We start from the raw sequence: 27,366 nt of genomic DNA, 5'->3' as shown, positions 1-27,366 counted from the left end.
GAGTCTGATTCCCAGGTATTGGAGAAAAAGAGAGGTGCCGATGGAAGAGGATTGGGTGGTCAGAGTGAATCAGATTTGTGAGATGGAGAAACTTTATTATATGCATGTAGATAAGATGGGGATATTTCATGCAAAATGGGAAAAATGGGAGAAATTTAAAGGAAAGGTGAAATAAATGAAGATATAAAACTCTACTAGACAGGCTATGAGCACTCTCTACAGGGGGGAAGGAAGAAAACGCAGAGTAACGGGGTGGGAATGGGGGGAGGGGAGGGTGGATGGGGAGGGGTATGGAGTTATTTTAGGGAGATAAATATTTGTAAGATTGTATTGTTCTGTTTGTTTTTCTTTGTTTTGGTGTCCCTTTAAGTGGGGAAAAGGATTGTAATATGAATCTTGATGGAAAATTAATAAATATTTATAAAAAAAAAAAAAAAGATACTTGTTACAGATGACAGAAATCCAGCTGAATACTTGTAGATATTACAATGAACAACAACTCTCAAAGTCCCATTTAAGATACTTCATAGCAAACATGGAGATACTACACCGTCCAGCATATGTCCGATCTATAACATGCACCTAGGTAGCTTCCATGCATGCAATAATGTGAGTTATCATCTATACCTGTGTTCCCATATTAATGACAGCGAAAAGCTCCTCTCCCAGCCAAAATAACTGCCCTTGAAATACAGTTTACTGGAGGGTTTCTGATCTGACAAAACACTTTTGATCTTACATGAAAAGACTTCCCTAATCACAATTAGGTTAGGTTCACTATAGTGTTTACCAGATACACAAGTCATCCTTTCACCATATAATATGCCTTTGACTCCACCATCAATAAATACTTATTGTATTGTCCAATCACATTCTTTATCATCCTTAAACAAATAATCAATGTACCCTTTGAAATGTCTAATTAGATAAACAGGCTATTCCCCAAATACCAAGGTGACCTGCATAAAATTAACATAGCAAAGAGTTCTTTTGATGTGTAAAGTGGGTTTGTGTCTGTATATATGTATATATATATATATATATATATATATATATATATATATATATATATATCTATCTATCTATCTATATATCTCTATCTATCTCTTAGATTGTAAGCTCCAAGGAGCAGGGCCCTCCTAACCCTCTTGTCTTGAACGGTATTGTCTCCTGTTCTATTGTAAAGCGCTGAGCAAACTGTTGGCGCTATATAAATCCTGTATAACAATAATAAAAAATTATATAATATATATATATAAATAATTGATGTGAGGACGCTTAAACAAAAATACACAGCAAGTATAAGGAGTGTTGCAAACACAGAGGATTCTATAATATTGTACTTAAAAATGGTTTTATCATTTATATCATGTGAGTGCACTATATTTTATTTAATAAATACATTTTAAAAGGAGATAAGGCACTATATTATATTCTTTGATTACATGACATCTATACACGTGGAGTAATAAGTCAAAAAGCTCCCAGGATCAGGGCCCTCCTATCCCTCTTGTATTGAACTGTATTGTTGCTGTATTGTCTCCTGTTATATTGTAAAGCGCTGAGCAAACTGTTGGCCCTATATAAAACCTGAATAATAATAATAAAAAGGAGTGACGAGACCCCCTAGAGAAGAGAGGGATAACTTCATCCATTCAACTCCAGGAGAAAAGGTCCCTGGAAAATGGTGAGTCCCCCTGCTGGAAAAAGGGAAATACTCCATTCATCCATCCATCTGGGACAGGGATATACAAATCTATTCATTTCCAAGTCCATTTAAAGGGACACAAGCTGTTTTTGACCCCACTTAACGGTTTGGTAATATATATCAGGTGAGCGCACACTGATGAAGGCGCACATAAGTAAAAGTTTTTGTGGACTTTGTTATATGTCTCACTAGAGGAAGACACCTTAATAATCACAGATTGTGTTTGAAATAAGCACGCAGTTTCAGTAAGACTGCAAACCAAAGTTGGACTCACGTATGTTATTTATAATTAATTGAAAATTTGAATTATATATTGTTTATGTAAATAGTCCATTGAGTATATTGCAGTTATTAGTGGAGCGCGACATGTTTGTATTGTTTTTGATTATATATATTACACATCATATACTACACCCCTTTCTGTATACAAACCTGCAGGATCTCTTTCTGTTCAGTTGCTCAGGACTCTGCAGTTCTCGAAGTGCTAAACGTGTAAACGATTCATATGCAGTCATGGTGACGTCTGTAAGCGCTCGCTGGCCTTCCATGCTGTGGTATACATTCTCCCAGTAACCTTTGAGACCTGGAGTCCCGGGAACTGGCTCTCCAAACAGGTGAGCATCCAAAATATCCAGGACTTCCTGATTCACCGAAGACTCAAACTTCCTGGCAAAAAAAGTTGGTCTGGAGAGCTGCTGGAAGAGGAAAGGAGGAAAGTGAGAACCAGAAAAAGTGACGTGTAATGTACTAAAAAGTCTATTGAGCAGAAAAGAATTCCCTGACTTACAGTGGAACTAAACCCTCCTATCCTCTACAGTCTCCAAACTTTCTAAACAAAGGGCCGGTTTACTGTGCTTCAAACCTTGGGGGGGGGCTCTAATGTGGCCAGTGGGAGAAGAGAATGTCTTGTATCAGTGGGAGTAAACAATACCCAATCATTATAATAATCTTCCAGCGCCTGTTTTATCCTCAAAAACTTTTTTATATACTTGCTCTCAAATTTAGTCCACCTTCATGAAGATATTCCTTTAACCTCCCTAGCGGTCTGATTAGGTCAGTATTTCTGTGCTCAAAGCGGTACATTGTTTTCAATAAAAATATGTTGTTTTTTTATTGTAGGTCTGTAATTCTTAGGAATAACTCACTGAAATCTGTCCGAACAAGAGTCTAGTAAACATCCCGAGTATGATAAAATTTGAAACATGAAATCATAAATTATAATATAATAAATAATAAAATAAAAAATTTAATTCAATAATATAATCAAACCAAAAACACTCATTTGAAATATAGCGCCAAGTTCGCACATCGCTGAGCAAAGTCGCAGAATCGTTTTCAGTGTCTGATGAGTAATTTCCCCCACGAATCATTATCACTCAATTCTGCAAGTGGTTCTGATTTACTATCGCTGTTCTCTAGTCGGTCTAAAACCGCTTTTGACGTAAAGGGACGCTTTTTGGACGCCATGGACGTTTCTCAGTTTCCAGGCAGAAAGAACAGTAAAAATGCAGGCAGGGCGCCGGACAAAGCACTCGGGACAAAATGTATGTGAAATGGTTTGATACAATAATGTAATACTATCAGATTTTAGTGTATTTAGTGAATGTCACATTTTTACATTTTTGAATTTCCCGCCGTTCCGTCCCCCGTACATCCCGACACTCGCAGGGAACGGAACCCGGAAGACAGATGTCGGCATCGGCCGGAAGAGATGGTCGGGGACGCTGCAGGGGGGACATCGCAGGAGTGCAGGACAAAATAAGTGCTGGAGGGATCCCTGAGTAACGCTGCAGGGTAATCCCGGGTGTAGCTCGGGGTTACCGCTTACTGGTACTGAAAGTTAACCCCGAGCTACACTCGGGAATACCGCCAGGGTGAAATGCTCAAAAAGAAAAAGGAAAACCAATATAGTGCATTATCCCACGCAAAAAAACATATTATCACCCTGTGGTTACAGACGTGCCACCCCACTTAGTGTCCACATCTACATGGCTGTACTAAACACCCTTACCCTATCAAAACTTGTTTAAAGCTCTCAATATCATAAACTCCGTCTTTTCTTTCTTCAATAATTCCTCAAAAAAACAATAATAGTGCAATATCCTTTGGATACAAAATTGTGCTTTCCTAATATTCACGGTACACGTGTAAAATGTGAGAGCCGCTCCCCATCACCTTGCACACCATGCACTTTACCAGATAAAACACTTTAATAAGCATGAAAAAGCTCTGCTCATCTGACCATCCCTGCTCAGCTCACTCTCCATGTGGTAACATATTAAGGCTCAGAACAGAATCTTTATGGTGTAGAATATCATATTCAAAGGGATAGATTTTAATAAAGTTATGCTTACAATAAAATTATATATATAAAAAAAAACAAAACTTTGTGATCCTTCTTGATAGTAAAGAATTTGGATCCTCTGTAAAATCTTATTTTATGACTGAAAAACCTCAGTCAAGATGGCCACTCTGCAACTTCCATTTGTACATCTGCGTCCAACGTCGCTTCCTTGACGCGTTTCGTCACTTCTGACTTCTTCACAAAGGGTGTGCACATTGGATGATCAGCCACTTAAAAAGTGCTGTACCTCCCCTTAATGCAGAGCGATATCGCCATCTTGAAACAGGGCATTCTACCAATACTCTAATACAGTGGTTCTCAACCTGTGGGTCGTGACCCCTTTGGGGGTCGAACGACCCTTTCACAGGGGTCACCTAAGACCATCGGAAAACACATTTCTGATGTGTAAAGAGCAGCTACTGTGTTGAAAGCAGCTACTGTGTTGAAAGCAGCTACTGTGTTGAAAGCAGCTACTCTGTTGAAAGCAGCTACTGTGCTGAAAGCAGCTACTGTGCTGAAAGCAGCTACTGTGCTGAAAGCAGCTACTGTGCTGAAAGCAGCTACTGTGCTGAAAGCAACAGTGTTGGAGGTAAAACGACACTCATGAATTATAATTACTGGGTAAATAATTTTATGGTTGGGGGTCACCACAACATGAGGAACTGTATTAAAGGGTCATGGCTTTAGGAAGCTTGAGAACCACTGATCTAACACATAAAACTGCTACTTATATATCTTAACTATCTGAATGGAACAATACATACAATATCTTCTATCTAGATTTATCTGGTCATTAACATCCTATTAATCCTAAAGTGGAGTTCCACTCACCCTGTCAAAAAATAAAAGTCAGCAGCTACAAAAACTGTAGCTGACTTTTAAAAAACAGCCACTTACCTGTCCCTCGGTCCCGTGGTGCCCCCCCCCCTGCAGCCAGTTTCACCAGCCGTCCTGTATTCCCGGAGGCCGGCATCTTCAGTGTGGGCACCCGGCTGTGACAGCTTGTGGCTTCACAGTCGAGTGCCCACTGCGCAGGCGCAAGTAGCGCTGCGCTTCATGAATGGTCCTGTAGTCTTCTGGGACCTGTCACGTGTCCCACAAGACTTCGGGGGGGGGGGGGAAGACACCTTTTGCTTCCGATTGCCTAGGCGATTGGACTGAAAGTGGCAGCAGAAATGCAATCGCGGGTGCGTTTTTAATACATTTCAATTGGGAAGTGCGTTTTTGGTGCAGTTTTAAAAACACACACCAAACATGCCACACTTAAAAATGCAACTGACCCACAAGTGACTGTTGTGAAGAGTTCCCTAGGATTTATAGTCATGCGTTTTTCTTCTGCTTTAGTAACGGAAGAAAAACTGATTGGTGTGAAAGAAGCCTAACTGTAAAGGCTCCTTCAGCTTGAGGGGAGATAAAAATCTGTGCTTGAGGTTTTTTAACACTCCCCTCCCCACCCCTTTAGCTGCAGAGGCATCTAAACACATGCTGTGGCTGCAGTGCTTTTGTGGTTAGAATTATACCCCATCACCTGCCAAGCACAACCCATTCAAGTGAATGGGGCTGCTCTGCAAGCACCCCGCAACTGCGTGCAATGCATGAGGTTGCAGTGTGCCAGTGCAGGGTTTAAGAAGTTAAAGCAGGAGGTGCCACAACATCATCTAACCACCTATCAAATGCTCTCTGAAGAGCGATCTACTAAGGCGTACTAAGGTTATATTATATTTATTTCTTTTTTTGAACATATAGGTTTGATAATAGTTGTGCAAATATCGTGCAAAATAAAAAAAAAAAAAAAACTATTTAAATGTAATTCTACAGGCCCTCTGATTTTCGAAAATATAAAATATTTTGAGAGCCGGTTCACACCATGAACTGCACAGGAACACGCTTCACATGCAATCCAGGTGCATTCATTTGAATGAGGGGATAGTACCATGCGATCTAGTGCAGGCAAATGCACTGTAATTGTGACAGTGTTGTTCACACTGATAACTGCTGAAAATTGAAAGTGTTTTGAAGCTGGTGTGGGGAATGTGCACGGAATGCAGGTTTCCCACACCGCATTCTGGTGTGAATTGGCCCTTAAGAGTTCTAAGTAGTTTTTTAATTTTGTGTAAAAAAGAATGGAAGGAATAAAAAAAAAAAAAGGATTGGCAACAAAAGCGTTTAGAAATCTTAAAAAAAATAAATAAATAATAATAATAATATAAATGTAATGAAGATAGTTCATCTTTTTCAGACTACCTGCAGACGCACAACATCCTGGGGCTTGAAGTCGTTAGGAGAACAGCCGCACCAGTCTACGATGTGTTTGTACTGACAGCGGCAACCCAGCTTTCTGTTCCAGTTAGTCACTCGCAGATTATTGTCGACAAGAGTGTCACAGTCGTGACTGTTCTCCAGGACAGTATGAAAGAAGGACTGTAGGAGAGACATGGGTTTCAGGTGCTGCTTTACGGTGACAAGACATAAAATTTAACATGAAGTTCAGAGAAAACACTGATACAGAAAGACACAAATGGATCACCTCAGCAGGCAGCAGAGTATACTTGTAGAATCGCCTCAATTCCGACACCAAGACGTCCTGTGTGTAGGTGACATATTTCACAAACTTGCGGGTCAGAGCAAACCAATCAGAGCCACCATCTACCACAATGCCTTCTGGTATCTGCCGCTCACCAAGACGCCACATGTGCGAGTCACACTCATGGAAAAGGCGATCTAGACCTTGCTTCTTAATGAACCTGGAAATTAAACAACAATAATTGAATCAACAACCTCCTTTACACACACAGGAGTCTATGGCTTAAAGCAGAACTCCGGCCTTAGGTTTAGTCTTGCTTTAGGCTCCTCCTGTACTGAAATGGCTTACTCGGATTTCATTGCTTCTCACTGTGGGCATTAGTCAGGAGCCAGACAGAAATTGCCTCCTTTCTTGGATGTCCAGCATCGTCTAGCCTTTTCTTCCACAGCCTGACTGTCCCCTGGCCTGCCCATTTATTCAATGGATTTAGAAAACATTTTTTTTTTTTTTTTTTTTTAATTAACCACCTCCCGTCCAGCTGTTGTATATAAACGGCCGGACAGCGGAAGTGCAGGATCAGGTGGCTGTTTATAAACGGCCTCCCTGCCCCCTGCTTGTGAGCGCTCCCTGGGAGCGCGCAGCACCGTGATCCGGTGCCCGCCGTGTCTTCCGGACACAGTGGAACACCGATCATCGGACAGGACCTCTGTACGAGGTCCCGGTCATGTGATCACTGATTGGCTAATCAGTGATCACATGCAGAGTAGTAAGCAAGATGTCATTTCTGACATAATTGCTTACTACGTGTGAAATCTGTAAATGATCACAGAGTTCACATGGTACAAGGCTATTCACAACAGCCTTGTACCATGTGACAAGCTGTGACCAATCACAGCTCACACAATAGTTCTCAATGGCTGCAAGAATGCAGCCAGAGAGAAGGAGAAATGATTGCTTTTATAGCCTTTATGGGTGTAAAAGCAATCAGTGTAAAAAAAAAAAAAAAAATCTTCATCACCCCCCACAAGTAGTACAGTGTCACCATGGTGACACTGTACTGCTAGGGTGACAGTATGTAAAAAAAAACATAAATATAAAAAATTAAATAAAGGTAAAAAAAAAAAATGCTTAAAAATTATAATTTTAGTTACAAACTAATTTAGGTTATTTTTTTTTTACTAAAAATATAAAAAAAAGGAATAAATGTTGGCCAAGATTTATGATGAAATTTTATTTATTTGCAAAATTTTATAAGAAAAACACTTTTTTTCAAAATTTTTGGACATTTTCATTTACATAGCAAAAAAAATAAAAATCCCAGTAGTGAATAAATACCACCAAAATAAAGCTTTATCTGTCTAAAGAAATGCTAAAAAATTCATATGTGTACAGTGTTGCATGACCGTGTAATTGTCAAAGTGTGACAGCGCTGAAAGCTGAAAATTGGCCTGGAAAGGAAGGGGGTAAAAATGTCCGGACATGAAGTGGTTAATCATGGCCATTCAGCACCACATGAGGACATTACTTAAGGCAGTCTGTATGGAAATACAGCCGGTCTATGAGCACCCACTTCTCCAGACTGACATCCACCCATCAAAGCAGCATCTTTATTAATTTAATAAAATAAAAAGCTGAGCCTTTACAAATCACTTTAAAACGGTAGATGGATTAACACCTTCCCGCCCGGCCTATAGCAGATTGACAGCCGGGTGGGACACTCGCCATTGTGACTGGGCGTCATATGACATCCTGTCAAAACGGGCCGCACAGCGGCATGATCTGTCACCGGCTGTGTCCACTGGACACAGCCAATGACATATCACTACACCGGCCCGTTGCCAGTGTCATGTGACCGCTGTTACCAATCACAGCAGATCACATGTCAATTGTATACAATGGATGGCTTCCGGTCATGCCATCCATTGTATACATTTAAGTTGTTAGCTGTGACTGGTCAAGACAGTCACATGATACAGACAGGGCCTATCACAACCCATCTGTATCACGCGATCAGCTTTGCCCAATCACAGCTAATCACAAAAAAAAGACTAAATGAATCAGTTTCATTCAGTAACGATTTCAAATATCAACAAAATATATTGGTATTAGCAATCATAATGTGTTTAAAAAAAAAAAATCCTGATCACTTGCCCAGAGTAGCTCAATGTTACTATGTCAGTGTGCTGAAAAATAAAAGTGTAAAAAAAAAAAAAAATTAATAAAAAAAAAAGTAATAGAAACATTTGAAAAAAAATACAAATTCAATTATTATTATTTTCACCAAAGAAATGTAACAGAATAAATTTTGACCTAAATTTATGAAGAAATGTTATTTATTTGCAAAATTTTATTACAGAAACGAAGAAAAGTGCGTTTTTTCAAAAGTTTCAGGTGTTTTTTGTTTTATTTAGCAAAAAATAAAAACCTCAGTGGTGATTAAATACCGCCAAACGAAAGCTCGATTTGTGTGAAAAAAATTATAAAAATTTCATATGGGTACAGTGTTGCATGACAGCGCAATTGTCATTCAAAGTGCGACAGCACTGACAGCTGAAAATTGGCCTGGGCAGGAAGGGGGTAAAAGTGCTCGGTATTGAAGTGGTTAAAGATTACAAGTGACAGATACCAGATGAAGTTCAAACATTTCAACCTATTGTATGTAAAAATGCCTTTACAGGACTCCTCCCATCCCTCCCCCCATCCTGCCCTTCTTCTCCCCCTTCCTCTAATCCCCCCCCCCAGCTACTATTGAACTCCTTTTGTCCTTGTGTTTGCTGTCCTACCAGTTCATGTTGATGCCACTCCCGCCACTAGGTTCTGGATTGCATTTCTCAGATAGGTGGGGCAGACCCCGCAGTCGGGCCGAGTACATCCCCACAGCCCGCTGTTACTCATTCTGTTTGCCGTCATGAGGTGATGACTTTTCTGTTTTGATATGTCCTTGTTGCTTATGGCCTATACGCCTCCTTTTTGCCCTTTTACTTTTACTGTAAATATTTTGCACTGTCATCGTGTGCTGGTAAAAACTGTTGAAAAACTCTAATATTCATCTTTGCAAAATAAAAAATGCATTATTTAAAGTGTTCCTAAACCCACAACAGTAAAATCAGTCTGTATATGTAGTAAAGCATGCTTGTTATACTCACTGTGGAACCTAAGGGGTTAATCCTCTGCATTGTGTAAAAAGGCTGTTTGATCCTGTCTTCTCTGATCCTCCCCTTCTTTTATTGTCCTCAATCTATCTGCTGATAGTAGAGAGCTCTAGGAGGCACTCTGTACATGCGCAGTTTAGTGTGTCTTGCTAGAGTTTTTTTTTTTGGAAGGGTGCATGTGATCAGCACTGCCAAGACAGAAGGTCAGGGGTTATGCAGCCTCATAGGACAGTCAGAAGAGAATAAAAACTCCTCCAACAATCTTTAACCAGTGCTCAGCGGGACGCTGGTAGAAGTCACAAGACTGCTTTATACTGCTATGAGAAAAGGTATTTAGCAGAGTATATTTACTAAAATAATTAAATTTCAATATTGTGTGTACTGTGGGAGACCGGATATAGGGAACGCAGGGTCCGGATATAGGGAACGCAGGGTCCGGATATAGGGAACGCAGGGTCCGGATATAGGGAACGCAGGGTCCGGATATAGGGAAAGCAGGGTCCGGGGAGACCGGATATAGGGAACGCAGGGTCCGGGGAGACCGGATATAGGGAACGCAGGGTCCGGGGAGACCGGATATAGGGAACGCAGGGTCCGGGGAGACCGGATATAGGGAACGCAGGGTCCGGGGAGACCGGATATAGGGAACGCAGGGTCCGGGGAGACCGGATATAGGGAACGCAGGGTCCGGGGAGACCGGATATAGGGAACGCAGGGTCCGGGGAGACCGGATATAGGGAACGCAGGGTCCGGGGAGACCGGATATAGGGAACGCAGGGTCCGGGGAGACCGGATATAGGGAACGCAGGGTCCGGGGAGACCGGATATAGGGAACGCAGGGTCCGGGGAGACCGGATATAGGGAACGCAGGGTCCGGGGAGACCGGATATAGGGAACGCAGGGTCCGGGGAGACCGGATATAGGGAACGCAGGGTCCGGGGAGACCGGATATAGGGAACGCAGGGTCCGGGGTTTAGTAACACTTTAAATACTTTTTAATTAATACACGACTTCAGGTGAGTGTGCTTTTCTTTAATTCTTTGCGTTTCCTCGGTTTCATGATGAGAATGTAAGACCTGGACAAGAATTGTGGTTTTTTTTTTGTTTTTTTAAGATATAGGACTTCGCTATCACAAGGGGAAATCTTACCTAGCATTGTCACGGCCATGAGATTTAAGGAAGTTCTTGTCTCTGTATTTTGATAGAAAGAGAACCAGCTCCTCGTTGGTCCTGTATACAAAAGAAACATTTCAAGTTACATGACAAACCTAACACGGTTCAGGTACAACAGCCATTCTCACAAGGAACACATGTAAAGAATTCCATGGGTGAAAGCCAGGGATAAGGGTAGTATATACTGAATAACTTTTTTTCTCTACATATTTTTTTTTTTGCATATCTGCTATTTATTAAACAGGAGAGGGGGCTCCAATATATTACGCGATAACTTTCACGTAAACCAATTAATTTACACGTACTGGGATTTTTTTCTTTAGCAAAGACATGGAGCAGAATACATTTTGGCCTAAATTTATGATTTTAAAATTTTTTCACTGGACATGTTTAATAGCAAAAAGTCAAAAAAGTTTTCGCTCTCAAAAATTGTCTTTTTTTTTTTATACTGCAAAAAAAAAAAAAAAAAAAACACACAGGCAATCAAATACCACCTAAAGAAAGCACAATTCGTGGGAAAAAAAAGGACGTATATTTCATTTGGGTGCAGCGTTACATGACCGCACAATTGTCAGTTAACGTAAAGCTGCGCCGTAACGCAAAAAATGGCCTGGTCAGGAAGAGGGGTAAATCCTCAGGAGGGCAAATGGTTAGCTAAGCCCTAGTGCTCTAGGAATCCTTTGCACTACATGAAATGTTTATATGTAAAACAAAAGGTCATATTTATAACAATTATTTTCTTTTTTTTAGTGTCTTTTCTAACTTACCTGGTTGGGTAGTCAGTGGCACTTAAGTTGATAAAGAAGTCCCAGGGCCAGTCGGACATTTCAAGCAAATCTTGCATGCCGCGCAAATACATGGTGAGAAGACTGGCTCCACCCCATATAGTGATCATGCGCCATGGGGTAACACGAATGTTTGTATACTGCTGTGCCAACTGGACAACTTCACTATGAAGGTAATTTGAGCGCTGTCAGAAAGACATAAATTAGTAAAGGTCCATTCACCCTGTTCAATGCATTCCTTTTGTATGGGCCCTCACTGCACCTCCACAAAACAATATTTGCCCAACTTTTTTTTTTGCAGTACACCACAACAAATATGTATTTTCAACAATGCGCTGTGATACAGTAAAAAGGTCAGGTGTGTTTACCGTATTGGGGAAAGAAATGGGATCGCTTGAAAGTCCAAGTACAGAGGGGCACATTATCAGTTCTGTTGCACAGCAAACCAATGCTAAACAGGAGTAGCGAGGCACATTTTGAGACAAAATCAACTACAAAAGTAATTTGATTCATAAATTCTTCCCTCAGCTGCTCTAAAGTAGTACAGGATGAAACGTTACCCTGGCCGCTACTTAATTCTGAATTCCTTCAATTTGTGAAAAGTGAAGGCACACCATGAGCTACGTCCAAGGAGATGCGTCACATCTCCTGGACTTCTCTCTATTATTTATATCTGACTGGTTTATAGTACTCCCAGAAGAAGTCTATCGCTGTATTTCCAGAAGTTCAACACTGATCCTCCTAATCTCTGCATCTTCAACAGCAGAGTTACTGCAGCTGCTATACCCGCCCCTCCCCTGCTCCTGCCCAATCACAGAAGCCTTTGTATTTTGTGAATGTGTTCACATAATACCAAGTCTTCTGTACATTGGCACTAGAGGGGAGAGTGGGCATAGCTGCTGTGTGCCTTTTTTCCTCTCGGATCCCACAGCATCTCTCCAAATAAACCTGTCAAATGTTATTAACAAAGATAAGTCCAGGAGATGTCGTACATCTCCTTGGACTTAACTCATAGTGTGCCTTCACTTGTCACAAAGGACGTCAATTCCTGGAATTCAGCTTTAAAACGTAACTTAAGGGTTTGATTGAACTCGTTCGTTTGCACCAAGCTGATCCAAACAAACTATTTTTTTCATTAACAGGTGTATTTGCGGTCAGTGCAGTATGGACTGCATGTAGTCTTAGCACATACTGCAGTGGAGGGGCAGGAGGATGATGTCACGATCTTCACTTCAGCCAATCAGTAGAAGCCTTGTATTCATTTAGAAAATACAAAGCTTCCTCTGAATGGCTCAGATTCTATTTTGTTCCAGGAGAGGGCCCAGTAAGTTGTTCTCTTGAGCATTTCTTTTCCAGTGAGTTCTCTACTCACAGGGTTTCTTTTTACCCGATGAGTGTCTGCCTTGTTGCCAGAACAGAGCTGTATACTGTAAGTACCTGAGGCTACATACAGCTTATGCAGCACTGAGCGCAAGGGCACCTGTTGGTGAAGGATACAGTTCAATCAAACCTGCAGTTATACCGACCGCAGATTTATGTATTTATTTCAGGTACTTATATAGGACTGTCAATTTACGCAGCGCTTTACATATATATTGTACATTCACATCAGTCCCTAACCCTCAAGGGGCGTACAATCTAAGGTCCCTAACCCTCAAGGGGCGTACAATCTAAGGTCCCTAACCCTCAAGGGGCGTACAATCTAAGGTCCCTAACCCTCAAGGGGCGTACAATCTAAGGTCCCTAACCCTCAAGGGGTGTACAATCTAAGGTCCCTAACCCTCAAGGGGTGTACAATCTAAGGTCCCTAACTCACATTCATACATACACATACTAGGGACAATTTACATATACAGGAGCCAATTCACCTACCAGCATGTCTTTGGAGTGTGGGAGGAAACCAGCGTACCCGGAGGAAACCCAGGGAGAACATGCAAACTCCAGGCAGGTGGTGCTGTGGTTGGGATTAGATGTATCAAATTGTCCAGGTCAGCAGCAACTGCCCGAGATTTGATCCAACCTTCAGCAGGCTGGTTGTATTGAAGTTGATTCATTGATCGATTTCAGTACAACCAGCCTGTTTTTTTTTTCATGTGACCATTGCCAGCGTCTATAGCCGCCAGCAGTGATCGCTGTGTTCTGCTGCCAGGGAATGCTCCCTGTCAGCAAAACACAATAGCGCTGTGGGAAGGATTCCCCCATTATCTATCCTGAATACTGCGGCCAGACTCATCCACCTTACTAACCGCTCCGTATCCGCCACCCCCCTCTGCCATTCCCTCCACTGGCTTCCGATTGCCCAACGGATAAAATTCAAAATGATAATACAAAGCCATTCATAACACTGCCCCAAACTACATCACCGACCTGCTATCCAAATACCACCCAAAACGTACTCTCCGCTCCTCACAAGACCTCCTCCTCTCTAGTTCCCTGGTCTCCTCCCATGCCCGTCTCCAGGACTTCTCCAGGGCTTCCCCCATCCTCTGGAACTCCCTACCCCAATCCATCAGACTATCGCCTACTCTCCGCTCCTCACAAGACCTCCTTTCTAGTTCCCTGGTCTCCTCCTCCCATGCCCATCTGCAGGACTTCTCCAGGGCTTCCTCCATCCTCTGGAACTCCCTACCCCAAATCCATCAGACTATCACCTACTCTCCTCTCCTTTAGGTGCACCCTGAAAACCCACCTCTGCAGGGAAGCCTACCACGCCCTCTACTAATCGCCGATCTCCTCCACTCTTCCTACCACTCCATCCTCCACAGCTATTTCCTCCTGTACCACTATCCCCTCCCTCCTAGATTGTAAGTTCCAAGGAGCAGGGCCCTCGATCCCCTCGTGTATTGCATTGTATTGTTATTGTACTGTCTCGTGTATTGTCTCCCTTTATAATGTACAGCGCTGAGCGAACTGTTGGCGCTATATAAACACTGTATAATAATAATTACCACGGACTGTGATGATGGGGGAATCAAACGATGTTCTTTCCTTTCACCCGTGGTAGAAGGAAAGAAAACTCTAGAACCTTTAGCGCGCCCGAGGGCTTTCATCGCATGTTTGTTTAGAAATAAAATCTGTCCAGTCTTCAGAGGTTTGTGAATTGCAGGCGTGCGTAGGGGGGGCTGTACAAATGACTGGACCCCCATTATGTTAAGCCATCTCTTACCTGATCTACATGGATGTAGTAAAAGTGGTCTTTGTGGTAAATGGCTTTGATGAGACGTTTCAATTGCCGCACCGCTCTCCCGTGTACAACAAGCATGTAAACAATGCGCAGTGGATCCTCCGGAGGCGGGGCTCCAACATCTGACTCCTCCCACTGTAAGCCAGGGGTTATTTTACCTGGAAACAAAAAACAAACCAATTCTTAGATTCTATTAATTGAAAGGAGAATCCACCTAACAGTCTGACAGCTACCAAGGACTGCGATGGCAAGATCTCAGCGCTTCAGGTCTGGCACTCGTCACAATGGGGCCCAAGGTTTCTACGGAGCTTTTAGACTGTGAATGGAGAGCTGCCGGAGGGAATCACTGCGCTCTGTTGCCGGCTACGGTAGAAATTCAGAGCATCACATGACTCCCTTTATTTTGTATAAACTTTATGTGAAGTGTACAAAACATACACATATCATTCATAACAGTATACAGCACAGCTTTGCAGTACATTACAATGCGAATCGGCATGCGATAAAACGCAGCATGACTGTATTTCATCGCAGCCATAGGCTGTACTGCAGTGTAAAAGGGAGACCTAGGAAACAATTATTCCCTGTGTGTCCCTGAGGTGACAGATGTGTCACAATGCAGTAAATCATCTGTCACCACAATGTGTGAATTAGCCCTTAAAGTGATACTAAACCCACAACAGTACAATCAGTCTGTATATGCAGTAAAGCATGCTGGTTATACTCACTGTGGAACCTAAGGGGTTAATCCTCTGCATTCTGTAAATAGGCTGTTTGATCCTGTCTTCTCTGATCCTCCCCTCCTTTTACTGTCATCAATCCATCTGCAGATAGCACAAAGCTCTAGGAGCCACTGTGCAGATGCTCAGTTTTTGTGACTTGCTAGAGAGCTTTTTTCTTGGGAGGGTGTATGTGATCAGCAGAGGGCCAATCAGCACTGTCCAGACAGAAGTTCAGGGGTTATGCAGCCTCATAGGACAGTCAGAGGAGAATGAAAACTCCTCCAACAAGCTATAACCAGTACTCAGCTGGACACTGATAGAAGTCACAAGACTACTCTAACTGCTGATTAGAAAAGGTATTTAGCAGTTTATATTTCCCAAAATAGTTGCATTTCCATGTTGTGTGTACTGCGGGAGACCGGATATAGTGAACGCGGGGTCCGGGGAGACCGGATATAGTGAACGCGGGGTCCGGGGAGACCGGATATAGTGAACGCGGGGTCCGGGGAGACCGGATATAGTGAACGCGGGGTCCGGGGAGACCGGATATAGTGAACGCGGGGTCCGGGGAGACCGGATATAGTGAACGCGGGGTCCGGGGAGACCGGATATAGTGAACGCGGGGTCCGGGGAGACCGGATATAGTGAACGCGGGGTCCGGGGAGACCGGATATAGTGAACGCGGGGTCCGGGGAGACCGGATATAGTGAACGCGGGGTCCGGGGAGACCGGATATAGTGAACGCGGGGTCCGGGGAGACCGGATATAGTGAACGCGGGGTCCGGGGAGACCGGATATAGTGAACGCGGGGTCCTGGGAGACCGGATATAGTGAACGCGGGGTCCGGGGAGACCGGATATAGTGAACGCGGGGTCCGGGGAGACCGGATATAGTGAACGCGGGGTCCTGGGAGACCGGATATAGTGAACGCGGGGTCCTGGGAGACCGGATATAGTGAACGCGGGGTCCGGGGAGACCGGATATAGTGAACGCGGGGTCCGGGGAGACCGGATATAGTGAACGCGGGGTCCGGGGAGACCGGATATAGTGAACGCGGGGTCCGGGGAGAGTGGATATAGTGAACGCGGGGTCCGGGGAGAGTGGATATAGTGAACGCGGGGTCCGGGGAGAGTGGATATAGTGAACGCGGGGTCCGGGGAGAGTGGATATAGTGAATGCAGGGTCCGGGGAGAGTGGATATAGTGAATGCAGGGTCCGGGGAGACCAGATATAGTGAATGCAGGGTCCGGGGAGACCAGATATAGTGAATGCAGGGTCCGGGGAGACCAGATATAGTGAATGCAGGGTCCGGGGAGACCAGATATAGTGAATGCAGGGTCCGGGGAGACCGGATATAGTGAATGCAGGGTCCGGGGAGACCAGATATAGTGAATGCAGGGTCCGGGGAGACCAGATATAGTGAATGCAGGGTCCGGGGAGACCAGATATAGTGAATGCAGGGTCCGGGGAGACCAGATATAGTGAATGCAGGGTCCGGGGAGACCAGATATAGTGAATGCAGGGTCCGGGGAGACCGGATATAGTGAATGCAGGGTCCGGGAGACCAGATATAGTGAATGCAGGGTCCGGGGAGACCGGATATAGTGAATGCAGGGTCCTGGGTTTACTAACTCTTTAAAGTGGTTATAAATCTCAGATATGAAAGATAAGCAAAGCATATCCTTTAGTCTGTCCCAATTAAGACCACTAAGTGTCATTTCTGTCTGCTGCTTTGTTACTGCTATTGGCGTGAGTCACTTCTAAAAAGTATTCCTGACACCAAAAGAAAATGGTGCCAGTGGAGGGAGCTCCAGTGTATTGACAGCCTCAGCTCTGTTCCTGTGAGCTATAGGGAACAGGGTGTCTCTCTTCCCTCCAATCAGCTATCAGTGCTCTCCTCCCTGGGTTCTGCAGAGTGTAATTTCAGCTCTCTGCCGCCTTTTTCTGCACTCTCAGACAAGCTTTATAAATTCAGCACTTTAAACTGGTGTAGAGAAGACTGCACATAAACAGGTACAACTTCGGTTTGTTTCATCTCTGTGTATCACATGAGGTCACTCACTTCACTGGGTGCAAGTCAGGGTTTACAACCACTTTAATGTATTTTGTTTTATGGAGAAAGCATCAGAAGGAATGGTCACAGCATAAAAAAGTGAAAAATGAGGCCGTCCAGCAGCCCGAACAATTACCTGTCGTTTGGCAATAACGGGGCAAACTCTTGGGAATGATCTGTCCCAACTGGTGCAGACAGACAATGTCGGCAATCTCCTGCTGACATTTCTGGGTGGTGGCTCTGGAGAGAGCAGACAGGGCGTCTTTTCCTTTGACGTCACACTTTGGGGTGAAAATGCGATCCGTGGGGTGAGGTCCTTCTACACTGCCGGTGTCGCCATCTCTGGTTAGGTTATGCCACGTTTCCTGGGGGACATGAAGACGGGTGCTCAGCTTGGATCTTGGATTAGCCTCTCTTGCCACTCTGGCTACCTCACTGCCTGATCTCCCTGCCTTTCCTCTGGATCTCCAAGCCCTGCGCCCTGCAGAATTGTCAGGGTCCTTGGAATGCTCTGCTTTATCTGGGCTTCTATTTTTCCTCTGCTGAGCATTCTGCAATACAAAAATCAAGTTGAGAAGAAAATGCAGATTAGCAAAAGTGAAGGGAAAACAAGTCCAACTGACTCATTTTTAAAAGTATCTATAGAAAAGTAAAAAATTGTTTTGGCTTTACCCCGATTCACATATCCGTGTTCCTGCGGTCCGCGTTTTGCACGGGTACAAGAGCTCATTCATTTGAATGGACTCCCGCGCTCCGGGACACACAGGGAAGAAGTCCCTGCATTTCTTCTGAAAACGCAGCCCGCACGGGAACCTCCAGTGCGGGCGGCGTGCCATTAGAATTAACGTCACCCACCCGCGGATCCGCATTCTTCTGTGCGGGTGGTGCGGCTGCACGGATTTTTGTGCGGATCCGCAGCGGCACCACCCGCACAGATGTGAACCTAGCCTTAGAGTAGAGAATGGTTGGAACTCCTTTCAGGATTATTTTGTTACTTCTGTGTCCCATCGGGGAGATTTCCTACCAGATCCCAACCCTAAGGCATGACAGGGAATGAGGACCCTCCAAGGCTATATTTAGATGTCTGGCCAACAATGCTGAACCTATGAAAAGCAATCCACAGTGGATTGCTTTTCAGTGACTAGGTAATATGTCATCTCCCCACCACCTGTTTCCACCAAGCAAATGCCATAGCACCTCACCGCAACTTATTGCAGTACACACATTTGCAGGGTGGTAATGGCAGGGTCCTATGTAGTTAAAATGCATTCAGCAGCGGTACTGCCTGTCAGATGCAACGGGGGGGGGGGGGGGGGAATTTCTGCAGCAGCCATGAAGCAAAGCAACACAGTCATGGCATGTGTACATCCCCATCTCTCTGCCTTTGTAGCTTAAAAGTGGTGGTAAAAATGCAGCTCAGGCACCTATTGTCCCCCCCCCCCCAACCATGAGCCGTTAGACAATTGTCATTGAAACAGGTACCCCCAATGAAACATTTGCCGCCGCCGCCCCCCCAATTTCAGTGACAACTGTAAAATCCTATCACCAAAGACAACAGTCACCAGGAAAACTAGAGAGGGTGGATGTCCGGAGAGAGACAGCAATTAACACCTGACAGGGGTTCTAACACACTAGATTCCCAAACACTGGTTTGGGGCTGTGAGGGGGCCTTTAACATTCATTGTTTTGTTCTTGTGGCCCCCGCAGACTGTTTTACCTAGGTGCTTTTATTTTTACCCACCTCTTACTTTTTTTGTGTTATTCAATCACTTTTTTCCCTTTTTTCTTTTTTTTTTTTATACCAAACTCAATTCACAAAGCTGGCAAGTATACTACATTTAAAAAAAGTGACAGTTATGTTCAGTTCAATGTAAAATGAAGATTAGAAGTATAGCTAAATTAGAGACCCTTAGCCCTTCTTGTACACGGGACACTTCTGAACGATGGAAACTGACTGCTGGAAAACCTAGGTAAAAAAACGTCTGTTTAGAGGCGTTTGCATAGCGCGTTTATGTTTAGAAGTGTTTTTTTAAAGATAAGCGCAGGAGAACCTCCCAAATGCCCAGAATGCACTGAAAAGTGGTAAATTATTAAATATTTCAAACTGTTTCAGAGAAATACAGAGAGTAGAAGCAGAGACAGCAGTATGTGTTGAGATTAGCTTAGGTGTGAGTTGCTCATTAACATTTCTTTTGTTTCCAAGGGTGGGAAGGTGTCTGGAGGAGGCAGTCATTAAGGTCACCTGGCAGGAGGTCATGAGGAATTCAGGTGTGAATGGTCATTAACATATCTTTTGTTTCCAAGGGTGGGAGAGGTCTGAGGTGTGAATTGGTCATTACAATGTGTGAGGAGATTGGCAGGAACATCCTGTTTTCAGGGTTTTGTCCATCCAAATACCCTGAAAACACTTTGCATGCATTTTTCATGATGACAGCATCAGGAACTGGAAGAGTTAAAAAAAAAATTCAGACGCAAGCGCTTACAAACGCGATTTGCCACGTTTACAAGCGTTTTGCGTTGGAAATGCTGATAAAATTGACTTCTGAACGCACGTTTTCTGCGTTCAAAAAAACGAATGTAAACGACGATGTGTGCATGGACAGATAGGGAGCCAGCATCAGATGTGGACCTTCTTTTTTTTTCGGGTCGCGGCCAGTATTCATCATGATTGGCTTTTGATCTACTTCGGGGACATTTTTTTTTTTTTTTTTTTTTTAATAAAGTACTTGTCAAAGCCTGGCTCTGTGTTTTTACTCACTTTTACCACTACATGGTGGTGGGGGGCAGGATCTGGGGGCCAGATTCCAACAAGTCATGCCCGCACCCCCACAACCACTGGGCCAGGGTTGAGTGGAAGAGACCCTTATCCTCCTCAACATGGGGACAAGGTGCTTTAAGGGGGGGGCCCCCATACCCCAATGTACCCCTCCCTCATGTTGAAGGCATTTGGCCTAGTATGATTCGAGTGGGGGGGGAAGGATTGGGTTGGGGGTGCAGGGGAATCGCACCAAACTGCACGCTCAAATGAGGGTCTGGTAAGGATTTGGGGGGGGGGACCCCTACGCCATTTCTTCTATAATTTTGATGTGGGGTTCCCCTCAAGATCTATACCGGACCTAAGTGTCTGCTATGGATTTGGGGGGACCCCATGCAGTTTTTTTTCTTCATTTTGCTGTGGGCTTCCCTTTAAAATCCATACCAGATCTGAAGGCCCTGGAACAGATTTAGTGGGGGTGCGGAGGGGGGGGGGGGCGGTGATGTTTTTTTCCCTCAATTTTTAACAGCTAACAATTATTTTGTTTTTGTTAGTTGAGAACCCCGCTGACAGCTGATGAGTCATCTGTTAAGGACATGGTGGCTGGTTTGCCAGCCTGCTCCTTAACAACCAGATATTCACTTGTTGTTAAGGACGCTGGCGTCTGCCGGCTAGGAAAGTTCCTGCTGTACTTACCCGAGTGGGCGATGATTGGTCTGTGCCTACACAGCCAGTCCAGTGGCCTGGGGATATGAAGTCCCTGCTCGTCTCTCTCTTCTCTCTTTTGGGCTTCCAGCATGGATCAGAGTGATTCTGATTGGTCAGCGCTGGCACAGAGCATTTCTCCGATCCATCCCAGAAGTCCTGAAAAGAGAAGAGCAGGGGTGTTAACCCCCCCCCCCCCCCAAACCGCTGCACCAGCCGCATGAGCACTGACATTTCATCACACATGGGGATAAGTACAATGGATACTGGAGGGAGGGGAGGTTGTACAGTGTTAGTTCACTTTTTTCAATCTTTTCTGTAACGGTGAAGTAACCCTTTAATACCACTTGCCGTCCGCCTGCTGTTTATAAACGGCAGGGCGGTGGCAGTCCAGGGGCGGGTTGCCGTTCATAAATGGCACCCGCCTTTTCTAGCTGGTGTCCGTTGTGTCCTCTGGACACAGTGAAACACCGATCGTCGGACGGGACCTCTGTGTGAGGTCCCGATCATGTGATCACTGATAGGCCAATCAGTGATCACATGCAAAGTAGTAAGCAAGATGTCACTTGTGACATCATTGCTTATTACGTGTTAAATCTGTGAATGATCACAGAGGTCACATGGTACAAGGCTATTCACAACAGCCTTGTACCATGTGACCAATCACAGCTCACACAATAGTTCTCAATGGCTGCAAGAATGCAGCCAGAGAGAAAGAGAAATGATTGCTTTTACATCCTATATGGGTGTAAAAGCAATCACTGTAAAAAAAAAAAAAAAAATCATCACCCCCCACAAGTAGTACAGTGACACCATGGTGACGCTGTACTGCTAGGGTGACCGTATGTAAAAAAAATAAATAAATATAAAAAAATAAAATAAAAATGTAAAAAAAATTATAATTTTTGGTTATAAACTAATTTGCATTATTTTATTTTTTTTTACTAAAAATATAACGGAATACATTTTGGCCAAGATTTATGATGAAAGATTATTTATTTGCAAAATTTTATAAGAAAAACACTTTTTTTCAAAATTTTGGACTTTTTCATTTACATAGCAAAAAAAATTAAAATCCCAGTGGTGAATAAATACCACCAAAATAAAGCTTTATCTGTCTCAAAAAAATGGTAAAAAATTCATATGGGTACAGTGTTGCATGACCGCGCAACTGTCATTCAAAGTGTGATAGCGCTGAAAGCTGAAAATTGCCCTGGACAGGAAGGGGGTAGAAGTGTCCGGACAGGAAGTGGTTAAGCTGCAAAGGCACCCTGATGAGGCTGTACACATGATGCTGCTGCGATGCTTGGCGGCAAACCTCGGATGGCACCACAATGACAAACCAAACACTAGGCTTGCAGGTCCAGCACAGTATTCCCCATTGAGAAGCCCCCTTTTTGGTGCCTCAAACAACACCGGAGGGCTCGTTTACACTTGCAGTTGGGGGGCAGTAAAACCCCACAGCTGAGTCATGCTTTTACCACCCCTCAACTGCTTCCCACTTCAGCGGCGAAGGCAGTGGCTCAGAGTGTACACGTCATGGCCATGATGCTTTGTGGTAGGAATTATACCTCTCTTGTATTTGGAGGGCACTATCTCCCCCACTGAGCGCAACCCCTTCGAGTGAACGGGGCCACGCTGCAACGGCATCACTGCCTGTCAAATGCTTTCGGAGAATGAAGCGAGTGTAAACATGGCCTGGAGCACCAAGGAAAGTGTGTACCGTTATCTACAATGTTCTCTGCCTCTTAGCCAAGTGCATTTCTAAATAAACTCGTATATTTGGTTTTCAGCAGGTGTGTGCGGATGAATGGGGTCACATGGGGGAAACATCAAACAGGTATTACCAGTGTGGAGGCTCTGGGGCAGGAAATGAGATCGCCGGAGAGGACACAGACGGCAAATCAACTGACAGAGGGCTTAACCCCTCCCTGCTCTACAAATCAACTGACAGAGGGCTTAACCCTTCCCTGCTCTATACCAATCAACTGACAGAGGGCTTAACCCTTCCCTGCTCTACAAATCAACTGACGGAGGGCTTAACCCCTCCCTGCTCTACAAATCAACTGACGGAGGGCTTAACCCTTCCCTGCTCTATACCAATCAACTGACAGAGGGGTTAACCCTTCCCTGCTCTATACCAATCAACTCACAGAGGGGTTAACCCTTCCCTGCTCTACAAATCAACTGACGGAGGGCTTAACCCCTCCCTGCTCTATACAAATCAACTGACAGAGGGGTTAACCCTTCCCTGCTCTATACCAATCAACTCACAGAGGGGTTAACCCTTCCCTGCTCTACAAATCAACTGACGGAGGGCTTAACCCCTCCCTGCTCTATACCAATCAACTGACAGAGGGGTTAACCCTTCCCTGCTCTAAACCAATCAACTGACAGAGGGGTTAACCCTTCCCTGCTCTAAACCAATCAACTGACAGAGGGGTTAACCCTTCCCTGCTCTATACAAATCGACTGACGGAGGGCTTAACCCTTCCCTGCTCTATACCAATCAACTGACGGAGGGCTTAACCCCTCCCTGCTCTATACAAATCAACTGACAGAGGGCTTAACCCTTCCCTGCTCTATACAATATAAAAAAAACAAGTTTTGGCTTTATATAAACTTTAAAGTAGAACTGAAGATTGTTTTTTTTTTTAGTTTTGGATAGAGTGGAGGGGGATAGACCCCCTGTCAGGTTTCATTGCTGTCTGCACCCCCAATAGGTAGATTCCCCTCTCTATTTGTCCTGTTTACTGAGAGTGAAAGACAAATCAAACGTTTGGAGCAGTCTCATGTTTTTTGGGAGTTACCCTCTACATCAGGGCCCCCCTTACTTCAGGGACCCCATCTGAGTCCTTGTTACATCAGAGACCTTCCTACATCAGGGTCTCCCCTTATATTAAAGTCCCCATCAGAGCCTCCCTTAGATCATAGTCTCCCGACAAGATCCCTCCCTTACATCAGGGACCCCACTAGAGCCACTGCCCCCCCCCTTTCATGAAGCTCTCCAACAGAGTCCTCCTTTACATCATGGACCCCACCCGAGTCCTCTCCCCCTTACATCAGGAACCCCCCAAAGACCTCCCTCCCTTACATAAGGGACCCTCCCACAGTTCTCCCCCCATCAGGAGGGACCCCATCAGGGCAACCCTTCCCCCCCCATTTCATGAAGCTCTCCAACAGAGTCTCCCTTTACATAAGGAGCCCACAACAGTCCCCCTTCCCTCCCATCAGGGATCCCACCAGAGTCCTCCCTCCCTTACATCAGGGACCCCACCAGAGTCCTCCCTCCCTTACATCAGGGACCCCACCAGAGTCCTCCCTCCCTTATATCAGGGACAGCATCAGAATTCCCCCCCCCATTACATCAGGTACCCCACCAGAGTCCCCCTTCCCTTACATCAGGGAGCCCACCAGAGTCCTCCCTTACATCAGGGACCCCACCAGAGCCCCCCCCATTTCATGAAGCTTTCCACCAAAGCCCCCCTTTACATCAAGGACCCCACCAGAGTCCTCCCCCTTACAACAGGGACCACCCCGGAGTCCTCCCCCTTACATCAGGGACCCCACCAGAGACCTCCCTCCATTACATCAGGCACCCCACCAGAATCCCTCCTACCTTACATCAGGCACCCCACCAGAATCCCCCCTACCTTACATCAGGTACCCCACCAGAATCCCCCCTACCTTACATCAGGTACCCTACCAGAATCCCCCCTAACTTACTTCAGGGACCCACCAGAATCCCCCCTACCTTACATCAGGCACCCCACCAGAATCCCCCCTACCTTACATCAGGCACCCCACCAGAATCCCCCCTACCTTACATCAGGCACCCCACCAGAATCCCCCCTACCTTACATCAGGCACCCCACCAGAATCCCCCCTAACTTACTTCAGGGACCCACCAGAATCCCCCCTACCTTACATCAGGTACCCCACCAGAATCCCCCCTACCTTACATCAGGCACCCCACCAGAATCCCCCCTACCTTACATCAGGCACCCCACCAGAATCCCCCCTACCTTACATCAGGTACCCCACCAGAATCCCCCCTACCTTACATCAGGCAGCCCACCAGAATCCCCCCTACCTTACATCAGGTAGCCCACCAGAATCCCCCCTACCTTACATCGGGTACCCCACCAGAATCCCCCCTACCTTACATCGGGTACCCCACCAGAATCCCCCCTACCTTACATCAGGCACCCCACCAGAATCCCCCCTGCCTTACATCAGGGACCCCACCAATGCACAAACCCCCCCCCCCCCATTTCATGAAGCTCTCCATAAGAGTCCTCCCACCTTACATCAAGGACCCCACCAGTCCTGACCCTTACTTCAAGGACCCCACCAGTCCTGACCCTTACTTCAAGGACCCCACCAGTCCTGACCCTTACTTCAAGGACCCCACCAGTCCTGACCCTTACTTCAAGGACCCCACCAGTCCTGACCCTTACTTCAAGGACCCCACCAGTCCTGACCCTTACTTCAAGGACCCCACCAGTCCTGACCCTTACTTCAAGGACCCCACCAGTCCTGACCCTTACTTCAAGGACCCCACCAGAGTCCTCCCCCCGTTTCATTAAGCTCTCCATCAGAGTTCCCCCCCTTACATAAGGAACCCCACCGGATTGCCCCCCATCACAGTCGCCGCTACATGGAGGTGATGGCTGAAGTGGAGGGAACAGACAGACTTTGCTGATCTCAATCAGGGTTGTCACCTCATCCCTTCCACCTGAACACACATTAATGACACAGGGTGAGGGGTGATGTATTGCATAGACGGCACTCAGTGACTTGATTTAGCACCCTAATGAGCCCCAGAACCTGTGTCATTGATGTGTGTTCAGGTGGAAGGGATGAGGTGGCAGCCCTACTCTCAATCCTCAAGCTGTGCACAGGAAGGAGGGCTGAAGGTGGCCCATGGGCCGTAGTTTGGACTCTGGTCCAATCCATCAAAATCTGCTGGTCCATCTATAACACTCCCCTCCCCCCAGAATCACAATGCTGCTGTCCACAGGTGCCCCCTGTGCTCCTCCATCCAGAGTGGGGGCACTCTAATACAGGAGGCATATTACTGGCCAGATCACCAGGTGACAAAAGATGGAAAAAGCCAAGAAAACTAATGCAGCCGCCACATCTAATGGTTGGTCATCTGCAATTGATCACATTTTCAGGTTCAGGTGCTGCTGACATTCTAACTTAAAAATTGGGGGTGACCACTCAGCACTTCCAGTCCCAGTGACCCCAGATAGGAAGTATGGGGAATCTCCCTACAGGGGACACCACAGCTGATAGTAGGGATGGGAAGGACCTGTCCCCATAGACAATAATGATAACCCTGCACCCTGGGGAAGAACCACAAGTCTCAGGCTGTCTGTGCCCGATCCAGACACGCTGTGACTTGTAGTCCCCCTCCCCAGGACAGGGCTCTTACCATGTCAGCCTCCTCCTCCTCCAGGGCACTGAAACTCCACACCACCAGGCCCTGCACCAGCAGCAGAGCAAGCGCAGCGGCAGCCAGGTACTTGTATCGGCGGCCGAGCTTGATGACCCGGGCGCTAGGCGCCATCCTCCGCCTCGGAGCTCCTCACTGTATGCCGTGCGATCGCGGCTCTCCAGCGCTGCGCGCCCACAGCCACCGCATTCCTGTGCCCGGGCACGGCGCACCGCTCGCCCACAACAAATATGGTCGCCGCCGCCTGCTGGAATCCGTGGACGCGTCAGCACCATGGAGCAATCACTTCCGCCCAGCATGCGGTGCACACAGGGGGGCGTTCTTGGTTGCCTGGCAACCTGTGGCTGCTGTCCCACACCCATAATCCCCGTTCATTAGAGGAATGCAGGGCTCAGTATAGAAGGCATAAGGCTACAGAAGTCTAAAATGTAACACATTGCAGCTTACCGATCGTTACATGTGGTGGCTTCATTACTTTTCTTCATTTAGTGTTTTCCCACCTCTGTTTTCACCTGGTGATCCGGTCAGTAACACACCTCCTGTACTCGAGTGCCCACACTCTGGATGAAGGAGCACAGGGGGCACAGCAGACAGCAGCAATGTCAATAAAAACAAAGAAAAAAGGAGGAACTGGCTGTGTTGTAGGTCGAGGGGCTACCTTTGGTTAACCACTTGCCTGTCAGACCCTTAAACCCCCGTCCTCCCCAGGCCAATTTTCAGCTCAGTCGCACTTTGCATGGCAACGCTGTACCCATATGAAATCTTTATAATTTTTTTTAAACAAATAGAGCTTTCTTTGG

At 45.6% G+C, this 27,366-nt stretch overlaps 1 protein-coding gene across 3 annotated transcripts in view; it reads right to left on the bottom strand.

The window, feature by feature from the left end:
* The window catches only part of XYLT2 (xylosyltransferase 2), a 40,292-nt gene extending 13,460 nt beyond the window's left edge, over positions 1 to 26,832 (bottom strand). Inside the window, exons 1-8 of one of the 3 annotated variants that reach the window (XM_089677600.1) lie at positions 26,546 to 26,832; positions 17,782 to 18,196; positions 14,853 to 15,028; positions 11,669 to 11,871; positions 10,878 to 10,958; positions 6,580 to 6,796; positions 6,297 to 6,473; positions 2,141 to 2,403 (exon numbers count right to left, since the gene is read on the bottom strand). In XM_089677600.1, coding sequence (XP_089533726.1) covers positions 2,141 to 2,403; positions 6,297 to 6,473; positions 6,580 to 6,796; positions 10,878 to 10,958; positions 11,669 to 11,871; positions 14,853 to 15,028; positions 17,782 to 18,196; positions 26,546 to 26,680 — 1,667 coding nt within the window. In that variant the 5' untranslated portion in view covers positions 26,681 to 26,832. The remainder of the gene's footprint in view (positions 1 to 2,140; positions 2,404 to 6,296; positions 6,474 to 6,579; positions 6,797 to 10,877; positions 10,959 to 11,668; positions 11,872 to 14,852; positions 15,029 to 17,781; positions 18,197 to 26,545) is intronic. The other 2 variants (XM_089677601.1, XM_089677602.1) reach the window with 2 other exon arrangements.
* Positions 26,833 to 27,366: the final 534 nt, after the last annotated feature.

The sequence above is a fragment of the Staurois parvus genome, unplaced genomic scaffold (assembly GCF_062004578.1).
Source record: "Staurois parvus isolate SC_StPar_1 unplaced genomic scaffold, SC_StPar_1.0 ptg000189l, whole genome shotgun sequence".
Lineage (NCBI taxonomy): Eukaryota > Metazoa > Chordata > Amphibia > Anura > Ranidae > Staurois > Staurois parvus.
Note: the sequence above shows the minus strand (reverse complement) of the source record. Positions and strands in the feature narration are given on the sequence as shown.